The sequence below is a fragment of the Eucyclogobius newberryi genome, unplaced genomic scaffold (genome assembly GCF_026437365.1).
Source record: "Eucyclogobius newberryi isolate DKJ021-1_F unplaced genomic scaffold, fEucNew1.0.hap1 SCAF_15, whole genome shotgun sequence".
NCBI classification, from domain to species: Eukaryota; Metazoa; Chordata; class Actinopteri; order Gobiiformes; family Gobiidae; genus Eucyclogobius; species Eucyclogobius newberryi.
Window position 1 is genome coordinate 2,453,799 of NW_027315779.1, and position 18,317 is coordinate 2,472,115.

The 18,317-nt window shown below is 42.9% G+C and overlaps 1 protein-coding gene across 1 annotated transcript in view; it reads left to right on the top strand.

Moving 5' to 3' along the window:
* The window catches only part of LOC140360415 (rho GTPase-activating protein 26-like), an 87,502-nt gene that overhangs the window by 12,850 nt on the left and 56,335 nt on the right, over positions 1-18,317 (top strand). The window contains exons 6-12 of the mRNA XM_072445624.1: positions 7,766-7,867; positions 9,339-9,449; positions 10,238-10,342; positions 11,698-11,827; positions 12,595-12,695; positions 12,950-13,044; positions 14,955-15,033. Of these exons, the coding sequence (XP_072301725.1) occupies positions 7,766-7,867; positions 9,339-9,449; positions 10,238-10,342; positions 11,698-11,827; positions 12,595-12,695; positions 12,950-13,044; positions 14,955-15,033 (723 nt within the window). The remainder of the gene's footprint in view (positions 1-7,765; positions 7,868-9,338; positions 9,450-10,237; positions 10,343-11,697; positions 11,828-12,594; positions 12,696-12,949; positions 13,045-14,954; positions 15,034-18,317) is intronic.

Here is an 18,317-nt window from a genome sequence, read left to right on the forward strand (position 1 = left end):
TGTTCAATGTCACAGATTATCGGTAAATGTCTGTATCATTGTATGTTCATGAAATCATCACTAAAAATAATGGTCAACCACCAATGAAAATTGAATTGAGATCGATCATGAAATGGCCCGGTCCATCTGCAGCCTCCGGGTTTCTACTTTCCCCACTGGGTTTTCTGTTTCAGGAGGGTCTAAGGACATAGGATGGACCGTTATCCACATACTACATTTCTGTTAAGACTGTTTAATCTTATTGATCAATGGCTGTTCCAGGCTTTGATTCTCTAACTTTCTGTTGGTAAATCAACAACTCTGGGACGCCCGCCGAGGCCGCGGATGTTGTGATTTTGGGCGTTACAAAAGTAAACTGAATTGAAGGGGAAACGGATCATCTGGATCTTTAGAGTAACTGTTGTATTTGGAAGACAAAGTACAATGGACTTAGACATTAACATTTTCTCGTTGGTGTTTGTCTTTGCCACAGGAGTTTAGTCAACACAAGTGTGAACCATCAGAAAGAAACTTGACGGAACTGTTTACACGGAATTTCAATCATCTAAGTCCAGAAATGATCAGATTCTGTTGAACATTTAAACATAATCCCTGTCTCTAGTGAAATCTAATTAACTGAGTACTGAATTTTTTCCCCCGGAGTATAAGTCGCACCAGCCAAAAAAATATATAATAGAGAAGAAAAAAACATATATAAGTCGCACTGGAGTATGAAATGCGGTTGCAAGTGTGAAAATAACAAATAATATCACATATAAGTCGTTCCGGAGTATAAGTATATAAGTATAAATGTAAGTATAAGTCGTACCCCGGCCAAAACTATAAAAAAGGTACGTCTTATAGTCTGGAAAATACGGTAATTAATATTCAACTACAGCATAAGTAGATCATATTCTGTTCACTCTTTTCAATGCAAATCCCAATATTGATCTAAAACAGCTTGGTCAAAGAAACGGGCCCTTTGTCTTATTGACTTCCTGTTGCGGCACCAATAAGCCCCGCCTCCTCATCCTGACATTTCACCGTAACAAGCAGCATCATTTACATGTTTTTATGTTTGAAAAGCGTCTGCGTGACATGTTTGAACTCGACTTTACTCTTTCATTCGACATTAAAAATCATTTCAACTGAGAGATGTGGGCGGGGATAGGGGGTAGGTGACAACATGATTTTTCTGAGCACTCAAACATGCAACAATCAATCAAAAACCCATTTTGAGTAAACGAATGATGAGGAAACGCTGTTGTAACGAGGTTAAAAGCTCATTGATTTTGCCTGTAACGTGGTCACTCTCTAGTCATTTGTGGTATAAATGCATTGGCCTTGCGGTAAATACTTCACGTTTTAATGTTCATAATCGTCTTAGACCTGGGCCGGCTGCTGCTGCCATCAGTCAGGGGAATTAGAGAGACTCCTGTATTAAACATGACTGCCCCGTCTGATCATCTGCCCCACGGGAGGATGGTTTTATTCTGACCCGGCGTCCCCATCGCTCTAATCCCAGTTTAACCCCATAAAACGCACTCGCCCGGCACAGACTTACCTCGTCCCGGAGCCAGTTTGAGGGAATTATCATGTCAAAGATGTAACAGAACCCTCACTCCAGGAGGTTGTTGATTTTGACACCGCAATGAGGATGAAACATGAATCTTTTAGACAATATAATGTCATTTTCAACACAAAATAGTAGTTTGTTTGGCCTTATTAAGACAGAACTATTTAGTACATTTTGTAGAACGTTGTCCTATTTACCGTATTTTCCGGACTATAAGTCACACCTTTTATCGTTGGCTGGAGTGCGACTTATACTTATATTTATACTTATATACTTATCCTTTTACTTATACTTATACTCCAGAGCGACTAATATGTGATATTTTTTGTTATTAAACCGCATTTCATACTCCAGTACATATATGTTTTTTTATTCTCTATTATGCATTTTTTGGCTGGTGCCACTTATAGTCCGGAAAATACGGTATGTCATTATTTTCAGCGTCGATACTTGTGCAAATAACGTTTCGCATTGATTCAGATTGTGGTATTTACTTTATCATTTACTGGAAAAGGAAAGGAAATGATATATTTCAAAAGCAAACAACGGCACTTCAATGATAAAACACGGTTGGCACGTTTTTCCCCCAGTTTTCTCTAACAAATCCCTTAATTGCATCCGAAACTGTGAGAGCTGTCATTATATTTTAGGCCTTTCCTGTCGAACAATGTCCTTTCAAACCGCTGTGACTGAAACTGGTCCCGCTATAATTAGAGTGGAAGCAAAACAAACGCTCTTCCATTCATGTTTAGTAAGAGTAATAACAGTGATTGAATTATGTTGCACTTTTTTGGACACTCTGAATCTAAATCTGGAGCCGCGACTGCCCTGGGACCGCCTGACAAAGATGCGACTGACAATCTGCACCAAAGTGAACCAATAATATTGCTTTGTGATAAAACGCTGGCTGAATTGTTTTCATATTTTATTTTTGTCTTTTGAAATGAACAATTTCCACATAAACTGCAGATGAAAGCAATAGTTTGTAAGAATATAGTCCAATGTAGTCTGTGATTTACTGATTTAGTAGGTCAACACTGCCCTCTGCTGGTGGAATGCAGCCACGTTTCACCTTCACGTCCAAACTATGTTCTCCTACTTTAACTCAGTAAACATTTAATGATTATTCTGTATGTGAATGAATTAATTAATACATTTCAAACATGAAAACACAATTAATGTCACAAAACAAAGGTGAAGATGAAAGATGCTGTACACATACCACAGAGCTGCAGGTTTTTCGTGTCCAAAAAGTAGTGGAAAGAAGTAAAAGTTATTTAATTTCACCCCTAATTCCTAATTATAACTTTAAAAAGTACTTTAGTTGATAGTTAATTAGTTAATAATTCATATATTTCACAAAGTAACACTTCAACAATGTGCTTTCTTTATATTTCTCCTTAATATTAGATAATAAATATATAACGATTACATTTGTGGTTTCTGTATTTACCCGGAGCAGATTTTCCTTGCGTTGAAACAGTTAAAGGTTTTGGACGGCGCTCTGGTTGTTTGTCATCATTAATGTGTTCTGCAGCTGTTCTTCCTCCGGCTGCTGCGTGTTCTGCTTCTGCTGCTTTTGTTCAACGTTCAAACCGACATGTCCTGTCACTTAAACAGTTTCACTAAGTATCAAACACAATTCCAGATGATATTTTACAACTGAAGCGATGGCGTGATTCGACTGACGGTATTTAACGTCCTTCACCGAATTAAAGGGTTTAATACGACGTGCGAGTCTTTCAAAAATGATTTGCAAAAACAAACCCTTAATAATAAATACTACATTTTCTTTTTATTTATTTTATTTATTTTATTTATTTTATTTATTTTATTTATTTTATTTATTTTTTATTTATTTTATGCATGTTTTTTATTTTTTGTACATATGTTTTTTATTTTTTTATTTTTATTTATTTATATATGTGTTTATTTTTCTGTATTTTTTATGTATGTATTTATTTGTATTCATTTATATATGTGTTTATTTATTTTTTATATGTATTTATTTTTCTTTACTTATATATGTATTTATTTTATTTATTTTTTATATGTATTTAGTTAATCTATTTATGTATTTATTTTTCCACTGGGGAAAAATAAGGACTGGGGTTCTGTTCCTGAACTTTTCTGTGACTTTTACTCGATTTTGTCTTATTTGTCTTTAAATGTTGTTCCTACTTTTGATCCATTTATTCATTTCCCAGTGGCATTTTAAACACGCTCAGAAGCATTTACTGTGAAGAGAAAACTGAAATATGATCTGCTGAACTTCCTGCATTTCAGAAGATGTTTGTAGCGCTCTAAACTACAAAATTAGCAGGTTTTATTTAAAGGAGAGAATATTTTTAAACATCCATCCATCCATCTTCTGCCGCTTTATCCGGGGCCGGGTCGCGGGGGCAGCAGTCTGAGCAGGGACTCCCAGACCTCCTTCTCCCCAGACACTTCCTCTAACTCTTCCGGGGGGATCCCGAGGCGTTCCCAGGCCAGCCGAGAGACATAGTCTCTCCAGCGTGTCCTGGGTCTTCCCCGGGGCCTCTTCCCGGTGGGACATGCCTGAAACACCTCCCGAGGGAGGCGCCCAGGAGGCATCCGGAACAGATGCCCGAGCCACCTCAGCTGGCTCCTCTCGACGTGGAGGAGCAGCGGCTCTACTCCGAGCTCTCCCCGTGTGGCCGAGCTCCTCACCTTATCTCTAAGGGAGCGCCCAGCCACACGGCGGAGGAAACTCATTTCGACCGCTTGTATCCTCGATCTTGTTCTTTCGGTCACTACCCAAAGCTCATGACCATAGGTGAGGTCAGGAACGTAGACCGACCGGTAAATAGAGAGCTTTGCCTTTCGGCTCAGCTCCCTCTTCACCACAACGGTCCAGCGACTGCATCACTGCAGCCGCTGCACCGATCCGCCTGTCGATCTCACGCTCCATCCTTCCCTCACTCGTGAACAAGACCCCGAGATACTTGAACTCCTCCACTTGGGGCAAGGATACCCCACCCACCTGGAGAGGGCAAGCCACCTTTTTCCGGTCGAGAACCATGGCCTCGGATTTGGAGGTGCTGATTCTCATCCAGCCGCTTCACACTCGGCTGCAAACCGTCCCAGTGCATGTTGCAGGTCCGGGTTTGATGGAGCCATCAGGACAACATCGTCTGCAAACAGCAGAGATGAGATCCTGTGGTCCCCAAACCGGACACCCTCCGACCCCTGACTGCGCCTAGAAATTCTGTCCATAAAAATTATGAACAGAACCGGTGACAAAGGGCAGCCCTGGCGGAGTCCAACATGCACTGGGAACAGGTCTGACTTACTGCTGGCAATGCGAACACAGCTCCGGTCATACAGGGACCGGACAGCCCTGAGCAAAGGGCCCCGGACCCCGTACTCCCGGAGCACCCCCCAAAGGACACCCCGAGGGACATGGTCGAAAGCCTTCTCCAGATCCACAAAGTACATGTGGACTGGTTGGGCAAACTCCCATGAACCCTTGAGCACCCGATGGAGGGTATAGAGCTGGTCCAGTGTTCCATGACCGGGACGAAAACCACTCTGCTCCTCCTGAATCCGAGGTTTGACTATCGGTCGGATTCTCCTCTCCAGTACCTTGGAATAGACCTTACCTGGGAGGCTGAGGAGTGTGATCCCTCTGTAGTTGGAACACACCCTCCGGTCCCCCTTCTTGAACAGAGGGACCACCACCCCGGTCTGCCAGTCCAGAGGCACGGTCCCCGAACGCCACGCGATGTTGCAGAGACGTGTCAACCAAGACAGTCCTACAACATCCAGATACTTTAGGTACTCAGGGCGGATCTCATCCACCCCCGGAGCCCTGCCACCGAGGAGTTTGCGAACAACCTCAGTGACTTCAGCTTGGGTGATGGATGAGCCAGCCTCCGAGTCCCCGGTCTCTACTTCCTCTTCGTAAGACGTGACTGAGGGATTAAGGAGATCCTCAAAGTATTCCTTCCACCGTCCGATGACATCCCCAGTCGAGGTCAGCAGGCCTCCACCCGCACCATAAACGGTGTTGGTGAGGCACTGCTCCCCCCTCCTGAGGCGCCGGACGGTTTGCCAGAATTTCTTTGGTGCCGACCGATAGTCCTCCTCCATGGCCTCCCCGAACTCCTCCCAGGCCCGGGTTTTTGCCTCTGCGACAGCACGAGCCGCGGCTCGCTTGGCCTGCCGATACCCGTCGATGACCTCCGGAGACCTACAAGCCAGAGTGGCCTGATAGGCCTCCTTCTTCAGTCTGACGGCATCCCTTACTTCCGGTGTCCACCACCGGGTTCGGGGGTTGCCGCCACGACAGGCACCGGAGACCTTGCGACCACAGCTCCGAGCAGCCGCATCAACAATGGAGGCGGAGAACATGGTCCACTCGGACTCAATGTCCCCAGCCTCCCCCGGGACATGGGAGAAGCTCTCCCGGAGGTGCGAGTTGAATACCCTACTGACAGAGGGCTCCACTAGACGTTCCCAATAGACCCTCACAATGCGCTTGGGTCTGCCAAGTCTGTCCGGCTTCCTCCTCCGCCAGCGGATCCAACTCACCACCAGGTGGTGATCGGTGGACAACTCTGCCCCTCTCTTCACCCGAGTGTCCAAGACACGCGGCCGGAGGTCAGATGACACGACAACAAAGTCGATCATTGACCTCCGGCCTAGGGTGTCCTGGTGCCATGTGCACTGATGAACACCCTTGTGCTTGAACATGGTGTTTGTTGGACAATTCGTGGCTAGCACAGAAGTCCAATAACTGAACACCGCTTGGGTTCAGATCGGGGAAGCCGTTCTTCCCGATCACCCCTCTCCAGGTGTCACTGTCATTGCCCATGTGGGCGTTGAAGTCCCCCAGTAGAACAACGGAGCCCCCGGTCGGTGCACTGTCCAGTACCCCTCCCAAGGACTCCAAGAAGGCCGGGTACTCTGCACTGCTGTTCGGCCCGTAGGCCGCCACAACAGTGAGAGACCTGTCCCCCACCCGAAGGCGGAGGGACGCGACCCTCTCGTTCACCGGGGTAAACTCCAACACGTGGCGGCTGAGCTGAGGGGCTATCAGCAAGCCCACACCAGCCCGCCGCCTCTCCCCGCGGGCAACACCAGAGAAGTGGAGCGTCCAGCCCCTCTCGAGGAGATGGGTTCCAGAGCCCAAACTGTGCGTGGAGGTGAGGCCGACTATATCTAGTCGGATATAGTCGACTAGATAAGAGCTAAAGCTCTTACCCCCCCAGCGAGGTGACATTCCATGTCCCCAGAGTTAGTCTCTGTGTCTGGAGATCTGGTCGCCGAGGCCCCTGCCGTCGACTGCCGCCCAGATCTCTCTGCACCGGCCCCTTATGGATCCTCCTGCGGGTGGTGGGCCCACGGGAGGGCGGCCCCACGTCGCTCTTTCGGGCTGTGCCCGGCCGGGCCCCGTGGGGTAAGACCCGGCCACCAGGCGCTCGCCATGGAGCACCCATCCCAGGCCTGGCTCCAGGATGGGGCCCCGGTGACGCCGATCCGGGCGACGTAAACTGCCTTGTTCGTGTCGTCGTCATAAGAGGCTTCTGAACCGATCTTTGTCTGACCCGTCACCTAGGACCTGTTTGCCTTGGGAGACCCTACCAGGGGCATGAAGCCCCCGACAACATAGCTCCCGGGAACATTCGGGCACTCAAACCCCTCCACCACGTTAAGGTGTCGGTTCAAGGAGAGGATTTTTAAACATTATTAACCTAAATAATTGCTGTTTTTGCTTTTTTTCTTATTACAAATATTGAAATGTGTGATATTGTGTGATGTAAACAGTGCGTTGATACCACACAACCACAACTTTTACCATTTCAAACTCAAAACTTTCCCAATTCTTACATTTAAAACATCATTCTGGACCTTTTTTTTTTTTAAACACAAAAAGCTGCTCTGTTTGCCTGTGGTTTCCGTGGTGATTTAACGCCAAAGTGGCCACGCCCTCCTCCTCTGCCTGTCCCTGGTTTATGATGAAATGTGTTTTACATCCCTGATCGTCGCTCTGGAGACTTTTAATAACCAGATGTGTTTCCGTAAACCAGGCTCCGAACAATAGCCTCAGGAAAGTCACAATCGAACCCTTTGTAACGGTTCTTCCTCCCAAACTCACACGTAGAAAGGTTAAACTTGTATCAACGCTGAGTCATTTGCCCGTTTTTAATCGATCTGTGTTGTTGTTGTTGTTGTTTTTAATTACAGGAAGCCAGGAAAAAATATGACAAAGAAACCGAAAAGTATTGTGCCGTGCTGGAGAAACACTTAAGTCTGTCGGCCAAGAAGAAGGAGTCGCATCTACACGAGGTACGGCTTTAAAGAGGCACTCTTCTGTAAGGGGTGATGTCAGCTTACAGGTCAGGTCTGTGGAGAGGCGGGTCCGCTCATGGTAAGAATGCGAGCTACTTTTGAGCTACTTTTAATTGCATCCTGAAGAATTGACAAAAAGACCCAAAACATTATAATAAATGTCGGTGTAATCCCTCATTCGTCCAGGCGTGTTCCATAGTAGAAAAAGCTTCAGTTGTAGTCATCTGGACTCAGTTTGAAAAAATAGACGTTTCGACTCTCATCCAAGAGTCATTGTCCATTTAAACTCTCCTCTTTAAGCAGAAATGGAGGGCTAAGGTTTAATCTTCCTGTTATTTATAATGGGTTACTGAACCCCTGGAAAGGTAGAGGACCAGGACCAGGACATTTAGATGCTAATCAGGTACTCAGGGTGGTTGAGCCAGGGTCTCACAAAGACAAAGAGGTTTCTAATAGCCCATTAAGATTCTGAATAGGCTAGCTCGGTAGATACAAGGGGGGAGTTTCTGTTGAAACAAACAACTCTTTCTACTTCAGGAAGGCTCCGCCCAATGGGCGGGTCTTACCACAGAACAGTATTAATATCGGAGTTCTCGATCTAAATTCTTTTATTGACAATGACTCTTGGATGAGAGTCGAAACGTCTATTTTTTCAAACTGAGTCCAGATTATAATAAATGTTATATATATTAAAATAAATACAAAATATAATAATAATGACTACCGTATTTTCCGGACTATAAGTCGCACTGGAGTATAAGTCGCACCAGCCAAAAAAATGCATAATAGAGAAGAAAAAAAACGTTTAAAAGTCGACCTGGAGTATGAAGTGTGAAAATAACAAATAATATCACATATAAGTTGCTCCGGAGTATAAGTATATAAGTATAAATATAAGTACAAGTTTCACCCCGGCCAAAACTATGAAAAAAGTAAGAAAATACGGTATAGATATAATAATAAATATAAAGAAAATAATAATAATACAAATAAATATACATAAAATAATAATAATAATAATAATAATAATAATAATAAATATACATAAAATAATAATAATAATAATAAAATAAAAGCTATATTAATAAAGGCAATAATAATAACAATTCATTTTAAAAAGGCCTATAAGATGACAAAGAATCACATGTATTTCAGAACATGTTTGTCTAGCTCTAAACTTAAGGTTTAGCAGCTTTTATTCAAAAAGCAACAGGATATTTTCTCTTTTTTGGAGGAAATGATGGCTCTTTGACAAGTGCAGCCTTTGTGATTTGCTAATTGCGTCCGTTCAAATTGTGATTTTGCATTTATTGACCAGCTCTATTTCCTGCTAAAGCAAAATTATAGAAATTGACACGAGCAGATGTCGAGCACGAGTGTCACGGTAACAATCCAAGGCCTAATGGTGTATTTAGTCTTAATTTCAACATAAATGATGTGAGAAATGCCGTTTGCTCTTTGTCTCCAGGCGGACAATCAGGTGGACACGGTTCGGCAGCACTTTTACGAGGTTTCTCTGGAGTACGTGTTCAAAGTGCAGGAGGTGCAGGAGAGGAAGATGTTTGACTTTGTGGAACCAGTAAGAATCAACACAGTCTTCTTAACACCATGAACCATGAACCATGAACCATGAAGGTGTAACTCTCTAAAGCTTTAGTTAGTGGTAAACTTCAGGAGAAACACGCTCTGGCAGAGGCACAACACTAAATTGTTCAAACAGAGCTTTGCTTTTTAAGGTGTCATTTCTTTTTCTTTTGCTTCTGATCTAAAATAATCCAAAGTAAAAGCCCCATTTAGTCCAAAACATTATCTAAGCCTTAGATAATGTTTTGAACTAAAGGGAGCTTTTATTTTGGACCTTCTGTGCCTTTACCTCTCTTTTCACTACATTTGTATTTTGAATTTTACATAAGTATTTTTTCTCTGGTTTTGTCTTGTTTGTTTTTGTTTGTTTTGTGTTTTTCGGTTCAAAATAATGAATAAATAAAAACGTTATGCAAAAAGATCAGATAAGACCAGCTCTATTGGTCCCACCACGGGAGAAAAGAAAATATGCATTCAAAAATACAATAACTAAAGATGGACTTAAACTAGAATATACTGTCATAAGTATAACGAGAGCGTTCAATGCTTTGATCAGATTTTTATTCAGTGAACACAAATCTCGATGTTGTATTTTGCCTAAAATTGTGAAATATAATGAGTGATTTAGTTGTAAGTCTCCTCTAAACGTCTTAAATGCTCCATCTCCTCCTCCAAACCACCTTCAAACTGAAACTTTCCTCCCAGAACATCATCCATTTCATGAACAAAGAGAACCTTCATCTGCTCTGCCCGTACCTGAACTTCATGTGTTTTATTTGACAGTTGCTAGCGTTTCTCCAAGGTCTGTTTACGTACTATCACCATGGATACGAGCTGGCCAAAGACTTCAATCACTTCAAGACCAACCTGACCATCAGCATACAGAACGTGAGTCTGATGCAGTGCTTCAGGGACGCTGCACTTTTGTCACGGTGTCGACTCTGAAACGTACTAAAAGCGTCTGACATGAGCTTGAAACATAATGTAAATGTAATGTAAACGTGTTCAGTGATTTACAGCTCTGAACTCTCAACCTGTCTCACTTTCATCTCAGACCTTTCCATTTGATGATTTATTTCTTAATACAATCTCTTTTCCTCCTGACTCGCTCATGTCTGTGTGTGTTGGTCGTATTACAAAATAAATGTCTGAGCAGAACGAGTAAAACTGTGTCTGAAAAGAAGAGTTCTGGTTGAATTTGTCTTAATTTAATGACATAAAAAGCCAAAACGTGGCTCTAGAGTTTTTAAAAGTTCATATTTTTCATATTCCTGGGTCTGTCAACGTAAAATTGTCACGAACCGCAGAACGGAGCCAATTTACAGGGCTGGAAACAGGCGATGAATAAAGAGTCTTTAAAATGAGATATGAACAGAAAACTACAAAAACTCTAGGTCAAGAGTAACGAAAACAAAAGATCTTTCCAGCGGTGGGCAGCGCCAGCAACCGCGGTGTCGGAGGGCAGACGAGAGGCGTAGTCAGGTCCGTTCCAGTTTCAGTACACAGGCAAGACGGCGTTAACAGGGGATCAGGCAGAAGAGGGTAGTCTCAGGACGGTCCAGGGTCGACGACGGCAAACAGGGATAACGAGGGACAGGCAGACATCAGAGTCAAAAGTCAAAAGGTAATCAGGATCAAGAACGCTCGAATGCTGGGACTAACAGGGCAATAACAGACAATCTCGCTAAGAACAAAGAAACACACACACTAATATACTACACCCAGTGATGAACAATCAGATACAGCTGTGAACCCACGCACAGGTGTGAGGGGCCTGAGAGACAAAGGGGCGGTAACCAGGGAGGAGTACAAGAAGGGAGGGGGGAAACGAAGAGGGGCAGAGACAGAAACACCGTGAGTAAAACAAGACAAACTATACATCACCAGACAGACGGTGACCATGACAAAAATAAGAAGTAACTGAAAGATAAAACCCACTTCTGTTCAGATATAGCAGCTGTGCGTCCTTTTCCTTTCCAAATCAATTACAACGCAGCGAAAAACTCTATATTATATCTCTGGAATCAACATTTTTAAGTAGTTTCCGTGGACTTATGTGTGTTCACGCTGAATATATACATAAAAAAGATGAACATTATCATAGATCACTGTTTGTACTTCTTTTTTTAAAGTTTGTGACTATTTTAATGACAAAAAACTGGTGTTATTTGCAATTAAATGAGATCTTTTTTTACTGCTTTTGTTTCGGCGCCGTCCGTAAACCCGACGTGGACCTTCTCCAGACGAGGAACCGCTTCGAGAGCACGCGCTCGGAGGTGGAGAGCCTGATGAAGAAGATGAAGGAGAACCCTCACGAGCACAAGAGCGTGAGCCAGCACACCATGGAGGGATACCTCTTTGTGCAGGAGAAACGTACGCAAGACTCTGCCACCATCGTTTTGTCATTCTGGAGCTGCGTTTGGCTCTCTCAGAACCAACAGATCTAAACTTAAATCTGCACTAAAGCTAAAACAGAACACGACTTTTAACACATTTATAACACTTACTCTGAAGGAGACAATAACTTTCTGATTATATACAAAGAATCTGCTCAAAACTCTTTAAAACCTGACAAATATCGTATTTTCCGGACTATAAATCGCACCTTTTTTCATAGTTTTGTCCGGGGTGCAACTTATACTTATATTTATACTTATATACTTATACTCCGGAGTGACTTATACGTGATATTATTTGTCATTTTCACACTTGCCACCACATTTCATACTCCAATGCGACTTATATATGTTTTTTTCATCTCTATTATGCATTTTTTGGCTGGTGCGACTTATAGTCCAGTGCGACTTATAGTCCGGATAATACGGTAATCCAAAAGATAATTTTTTACCTTGATTTGAGTACATTTGACTCCGATCTGCCAATTAATACAATTCCAGACACTCAAACGTATACATCTACTCCAAAAACATAAACTATTCTAGAAAAAACAGTTTATACAGTTTGTAGAGCACAATTTGAACATAAAGCGACAGGAAAATATGCATTAAAATGGCAATAAAAACACAAACAATCATAAAGTGCAGCGGCCGAGCGTGTGTCTTCATGTCCGGAGTGTTATCATTTTGCTGGTTACCGGTCTGTATTGTGCAGGATGGGTGTAAATGCTCTGGGTGTTGCAGGCTCGTTCGTGTCCATGTGGGTGAAGTACTACTGCACGTATCACAGGGAACCAAAGAAGATCACCATGGTCCTGTTTGACCCCAAGTCAGGAGGGAAAATGGTAAAAGTTCATCCCGTGTCACCTTTATTCAGCCGCTAATTCACCAACATGTTGTATCTGGTTTTGTCTGTTTTTGACGTGTTTTTTTAATCTGTTTTTGACGTGTTTTTTTCTGTTTTTGACGTGTTTTTGTCTGTTTGTGACGTGTTTTTGTCTGTTTTTGACGTGTTTTTGACGTGTTTTTGTCTGTTTGTGATGTGTTTTTGTCTGTTTTTGACGTGTTTTTGTCTGTTTTTGACGTGTTTTGCCCGCAGGGAGAAGAGGAAAGCTTTATGCTCAAGTCTTGCACGCGGAGGAAAAGCGACTCGATAGAAAAGCGGTTCTGTTTCGACGTGGAGGCTGTCGACCGGTGAGATGTTTTCTATCTTATTTTATCTTATCTTTATTTGAGTCCAGAACCGCTGCTGTGTGTGAAACGCATAAACATATTAACGATGAACTTAAAAACCCACGTCATGGTTTCACACAGTCAAGTCTGGATCATTTAAACCTGTATCTTAAATGTATTTCATAATTATACCGTGTATATCATGCATCCTTTTTAAATGTATACAATGTATACAATGCTCTATATGACTTGGATTTGCTGTTAATCGTGCACTTGTTTGGCCCACTTTCCTCTCTCTCTCTCCTCCCTCTCTCTCCCTCCCTCCCTCTCTCTCTCTCTTTCTCTCTCTCTCTCTCTCTCTCTCTCCCTCCCTCTCTCTCTCTCTCTCTCTCTCTCTCCTCTTCTCCCTCTCTCTCTCCTCTCTTCTCTTCTCCCTCCCTCCCTCTCTCTCTCCTCTCTTCTCCCTCCCTCTCTCTCTCTCTCTCTCTCCTCTTCTCCCTCTCTCTCTCCTCTCTTCTCTTCTCCCTCCCTCCCTCTCTCTCTCCTCTCTTCTCCCTCCCTCTCTCCTCTCTTCTCCCTCCCTCCCTCTCCTCTCTCCTCTCTTCTCCCTCCCTCCCTCTCTCTCTCTCCTCTCTTCTCCCTCCCTCTCTCCCTCTCTCTCCCTCCCTCTCTCTCTCCTCTCTTCTCCCTCCCTCTCTCCCTCTCTCTCTCTCCCTTCCTCCCTCCCTCTCTCTCTCTCTCTCTCTCTCTCTCTCTCTCTCTCTCTCTCTCTCTCTCTCTCTCTCTCTCTCTCTCTCTCTCTCTCTCTCTCTCTCTCTCTCTCTCTCTCTCTCTCTCTCTCTCTCTCTCCCCTCTCTCTCTCTCCCCTCTCTTCTCCCTCACTCCCTCCCTCCCTCACTCTCCCTGTCTCTCAATGCGTCGCTGTTTATTTTTGTACTTCACATTTCGGCCACATGAGGGCGGTGCTGAGCTGTTTTTCCTCCTCATAAACAGCAGCAGCAGCAGCAGACGTCACGCCTCCTTCACGTCTTCCCTGAACTCTCTCTCTCTTTTTCTTTTCTTTTTTACGTGCTCTTTTTTTAACTTGTGCATTTGAATGGAAAGCGTGAACGCCTCACTCACTGTGGCAGAATCGCTGTAATAATTCTGAGAAATTCTGAACCTTTGAGATCAAACTTTATGCACTGAAGGCAAACAGTGAGTGCAGCAACTGGACAAATAACTGCTGCAGATATAGACATTATTAGAGGTGAAAAGTGAAAGTGAATAGTGTTTAAACGTGCCAGGGCGTGTCAATCCTCAATAATCAGATCAATATTCATATGAAAGCAGAGCACGTTAAAATCAGGAGCGTCTGCTGTTGTTAAAGATTAATAAAATGTTGAGACACTGTTGGTAAATACATGCCGTATTTTCCGGACTATAAGTTGCACCTTTTTTCATAGTTTTGGCCAGGGTGCGACTTATACTTATATTTATACTTATATACTTATACTCTGGAGCGACTTATATGTGATATTATTTGTTATTTTCACACTTGCAACCGCATTTCATACTCCAGTGCCACTTATATATGTTTTTCTCTTCTCTATTATGCATTTTTCGGCTGATGCGACTTATACTCGAGTGCGACTTATAGTCCGGAAAATACAGTAAAAAATAAACTTCTTATTCATAAATCCAACCAGCTGCTGTAACTTGTATAACAGCATTAAAAAGTGATATATATATATATATATATATGTATTTTACCATCAGCTTTAAACTTTACAGACTATGTAAACACGATGCACGTTTCTCTCGCTCTCTTTTATTCTCTGTTTGTTTACACAGATTTGATTATAGCCGTGTATTTGTGCCGGGATTAGTTTTGCGTCTGCTGTTTATCTTGACATTTGATGATTGCATTAGCCCATGTGCTTGTGTTGAAGGCCGGGGGTAATAACGATGCAGGCGCTGTCGGAGGAGGACCGCAGGCTGTGGATGGAGGCCATGGACGGACGGGAGCCGGTGAGTTACCATGACGACGGCGTTTGTTCGCTCCACGAAGAGGGAGACGGAGGGAAGGGGTGGAGAGAGAGAGAGAAAGTGATTAAATAAGCAATAGAAAATGTGGCCCATTGTCTTTAAATGATAATGCGATAGCTTCTGCTCAGCGTCGCTACATGAGTCGTGCAAGTGAAGTACAGTCACAACAAAGCCTTAAATATAGAAAAGTGAACTACCGATAATGAAGTTTTAATGCTTTAAACGCTCCACTATTGTCCTAATCGTTCACTGTGATGAGGGTTTCACAACAGCTAGCATGCTTACAACAGCTAGCATGCTAAAACAGCGCACATGCTAGATCACAGAGGATAATAAAGGATTATCTTATCTTATCTTATCTTATAATATCTATTATTGTTATTTATAATTAGCTGCAGGCAGCACACAACGGTCTCATTTTGACACTATGAGCGGATTACGCAGTATATCTGTACTGACAAAGACACATTTGACCTGAAGTGTGTGTGAAAGGTTTATTTAAGCTTTATTTAACAAAGAGACAAACAAAGTAAAGGTGTTTGTATTTATTTTTATTTGTCAAATAATCATTTCTGTTGCAATATAGTTTTGCTCTGTCATACAACATGGTTGCTAGATAACAGTTATGGTTGGTTGCTAGGTAACAGTTATAGAATATCCTAGTGTGATCATCATCAATTACAAACAGAAAATAAAAATTATAAACCTAAACATGGCTAAACTAGGCAAGGCAAGGCAAGGCAAGTTTATTTGTAGAGCACATTTCATACACAAGGCAATTCAAAGTGCTTCACACAGCAGGAAAAATGCATTCAAATCACAAAGAAATTACAGAAATACAATAAAATTAACTAAATTAAAAATTATCAATCCAACTGATTTTCTAAACTAATAAAATCACAAACAAAAGAGAAGAGTGCAAAGAAAAAATCCTTTCAGTCATATGCGCAGCTAAACAAAACTGTTTTTAGCTTAGATTTGAACATTGTCAGAGTAGAAGCCTGTCTCACATCTTCAGGAAGACTGTTCCAGGTTTTAGCTGCATAAAACTGAAACGCAGATTCCCCATGTTTTGTCCTGACTCTGGGCACCAGCAGGAGGCCGGTCCCTGAGGTCCTCAGAGTCCGAGATGGTTCATATGGCACTAACATATCCAAGATGTACTTTGGTGCTAAGCCATGGAGAGACTTGTACACAAGCAGAGCTGCTTTAAAGTCTATTCTCTGAGCCACAGGAGCCAGTGCAGAGACCTGAGAACAGGACTAATGTGATCATACTTCCTGGTTCTGGTCAGGACCCGAGCAGCAGCGTTCTGGATGTACTGCAGCTGTTTTACAGCTCGTTTGGAGAGACCAGTGAGCAGGCCGTTACAGTAGTCTAATCTACTGGAGACAAACGCATGGATAAGTCTCTCTAAATCTGGTTTTGACAGTATATTTTTGATTTTGGCAATGTTTTTTAGATGGTAAAAAGCTGCTGATGTTATTGATTTGACGTGGCTATTAAAGTTCAAGTCTGAGTCCATTATTACCCCCAGATTTCTAATTTGGTTTGTAGGTTTTAGAGGGAGACTCTGGAGGTGACCGCTAACACTTTCTCTTTGTTTCTGTGGGCCAAAAACGATTATTTCAGTCTTGTCTGAGTTCAGCTGGAGAAAGTTGTTTTGCATCCACAAACTGATCTGTTGGATGCAGTGACAGAGTGAATCCACTGGTCCATAGTCACCTGCCGATAGTGAAACATAGATCTGAGTGTCGTCTGCATAATTGTGATAGGACACATTTTCACTGCGTATCAACTGACCCAACGGCAGCATGTAGAGGTTGAACAGAAGGGGACCCAGGACTGACCCTTGGGGCACTCCACAGGTCAGGGTCATGTGGTCTGAGACACAGCTACCAATTTCAACAAAGTACTTCCTGTCTTCCAGATAGGACCTTAACCAGTTTAGGGCAGTGCCAGTGATGCCCACCCAGTCCTCTAGTCTCTGTAAGAGGATCCCATGATCGACAGTGTCAAAAGCAGCACTCAGATCTAACAGAATTAAGACTGAGGCTTTGCCCGTGTCAGTGTTCAGGCGGATGTCATTTGTCACCTTGACAAGAGCAGTCTCAGTGCTGTGATGAGGTCTAAAACCTGACTGAAAAACATCAAATAAGTTGTTTATTAAGAGGAAATCTGTGAGCTGTTGGTAAACAACCTTTTCAAGGACTTTGCCCCAAAATGGTAGATTAGAGATGGGCCGGTAATGACTCAGTACTGCGGCATCAAGACTGCTCTTCTTTAGGAGCGGTTTTATGACAGACATTGGGAATGTTCCAGATTGAAGCGACATGTTAACTATGTGAGTGAATGGTGCTAACAAACTGTTCAGCACAGACTTTAGAAATTTGGTGGGTAACACATCAAGGCAGCATGTAGATGAACTCAGACTGGTGATGATCTCATGGACAGTTTTGTCAGTTACTGGTGCAAAGTGAGTTAGCTCTAAGTGTCTTTGTGGTTTTAGGGTAATTTTTTGCATTGTGGGATTTATAGCATTTTTAATGCCCTGAACTTTGTCATTAAAGACTAATGCAAACTCATTACACTTGGATGTGGAAATGAGTTCTAACGGCAGCTGAGCTGGAGGGTTTGTTAATCTGTTTACTGTGGCAAACAGGACACGCGAGTTGTTACTGCAGCCTCCAATTATTTCAGAAAAATATCTTTCCCTAGTTCTACATAAGATTAGGTTGTACATGTTCAGCTTTTCTTTGTAAATCTCTTTTTGAACCTGGAGCTTTGACTTGCGCCATTTCCGTTCGGCCCTGCGGCACTCCCTTTTCTGTGCCCTGACCGAATCATAATTTCTCCACGGCGCCTTCTGCTTATTTTTAACCATTTTAGCCTTTATAGGGGCGATGGTGTTCAGAACATTCAAAACACTAGATGTAACAGAGTTCAACAAATCATTTACATTAGAACATGAGACATTTTCAAAGTTTATCATTTCCATAAACAGTGCACCTGTGCCATCACTTATGTGTCTCCTCTAAACAACTGCAGGACCAACCGGAGGTTTGGGAGAAACAGACAGGTCAAAGAAGACACAGAAATGATCAGACAGAGCAACATCGATCACATTAACATTTGAAATATTTACCCCCTTTGTAATTATGGGATCTAGAGTGTGTCCTTTCCTGTGGGTGGGGCCTCTCACATGCTGAGTAAGACTGAAGGTTTCAAGGACAGCATCAAGCTCTTTAGCGTTTCTGTCACAAATA